Raw genomic sequence first — 1245 nt, forward strand, 5'->3', positions numbered from 1 at the left:
TACCTCAAGCAAAGCACATCCAGGCCGAAAGATGTGCTCAACTGCCACACTGTTGTTGGCGTAAGCGTGAAATTGGCCAAAATAGTGATGTCACTTAGACAGAGCTTCCTCCTACCTGCTCCTGCTTCTGAACCCTTGCCTGGAATCCCCTTTGTCTCAAGCAAATGCTGTAGCTTTTGTCCCTGCGTCTCAATGAAGCCTTCGGTTTCCAGAAACTCCCGCAGCTCTTTTGGAGAAAATTGAGTGCGCGGCATCTTTGAACTCAGAAGTTCTCGGTGCTTGTTGATTCCGACGAATAGAGGCGGTATGACCTCTCGCCACGGAAATTTCTCGCTAGATGCTACGGTGTTGTTCTCCACAGCATCTGCTACAGAATCGAGCCAGCGCGCAACTAGAAGCATCGTACCAGGGCCATCGTTGCATAAGTAGGACACTGCACGCCGGGTCGCCTCATCTCTTCCATCTTGTGTGAGTCGTTCAGACCGCTCCAGGACGTGTATGAAAGTTACGGAATCCTGAGTGACAAAGCCATCATAGAAAAATGCACACAAGTGACAATCTAGCTGGCATACATTTGCTAGGCGATTCGTTGGGGAGAAGGATACCTAGCGACCTGCTCCTGATTTTGTTGCCCGTGCCAATGCAGCACTTCCGCCTGTCGCGCGTGGAATTTCAGCTGCAGTAATACTTCGCCACTTAAATATGCAACTGCCCGTTGATGTTAGTCCTATGGACAAAGTTATTCTCTTAAGTCTTTATACGCTGAATGCGCTTTAACTCACTTCAGCTGGTGGAGGAGAGCTCGGGCCATCCTTGAGGGGCAGAGCACATAGGTGAGAAAGAGGCCTAAGTGGCTGGTCCAGAGCTGGCAACTCCTTGAGTGTAAGATATGGATATGGTGGCTCTGGTTCGGGTTCAACCGCCTCTGGTGTCTCTTTATTTTCATCTCTTTTGTCTTGTTCATCTTTTTCTTCAAGTGGAGCCGTGCTCTGGGCATCTGGCGGGGGAGACTCTCCATCTTTCTGTGCCTCGCTAGTTTTCTCTTTGTCTTTTGCGGGAGTTATCCTGACAGTCTTTCGTCTAGCCGTAGTCTTGAAAGAAGCAGAAGAAACCCTTGGGGGGGAAGTGCGGTCAGCCATGTTGCGCGCCCGAGGAAACGTAGGTGCAATTTTGCTTTGCGTTGCCCTCCTTGGAGGAGGCGCAGACATCCTCCGCCCTCTTGCAGACGGCGGGGAGAGCTCTCGG

General features: G+C 51.1%; 1 protein-coding gene across 1 annotated transcript in view; it reads right to left on the minus strand.

Annotated features, from left to right (window-relative positions):
- The window catches only part of EMH_0020760 (uncharacterized protein), a gene marked incomplete at both ends in the record, with an annotated part of 2347 nt that extends 1208 nt beyond the window's left edge, over window positions 1-1139 (minus strand). The window contains 2 exons of the mRNA XM_013501636.1: window positions 116-515; window positions 783-1139. Coding sequence (XP_013357090.1) covers window positions 116-515; window positions 783-1139 — 757 coding nt within the window. The remainder of the gene's footprint in view (window positions 1-115; window positions 516-782) is intronic.
- Between the last annotated feature and the right edge of the window lie 106 nt (window positions 1140-1245).

This window comes from Eimeria mitis, genomic scaffold, assembly GCF_000499745.2.
Source record: "Eimeria mitis Houghton genomic scaffold, Emh_scaff724, whole genome shotgun sequence".
In the NCBI taxonomy this organism is placed as follows: domain Eukaryota; phylum Apicomplexa; class Conoidasida; order Eucoccidiorida; family Eimeriidae; genus Eimeria; species Eimeria mitis.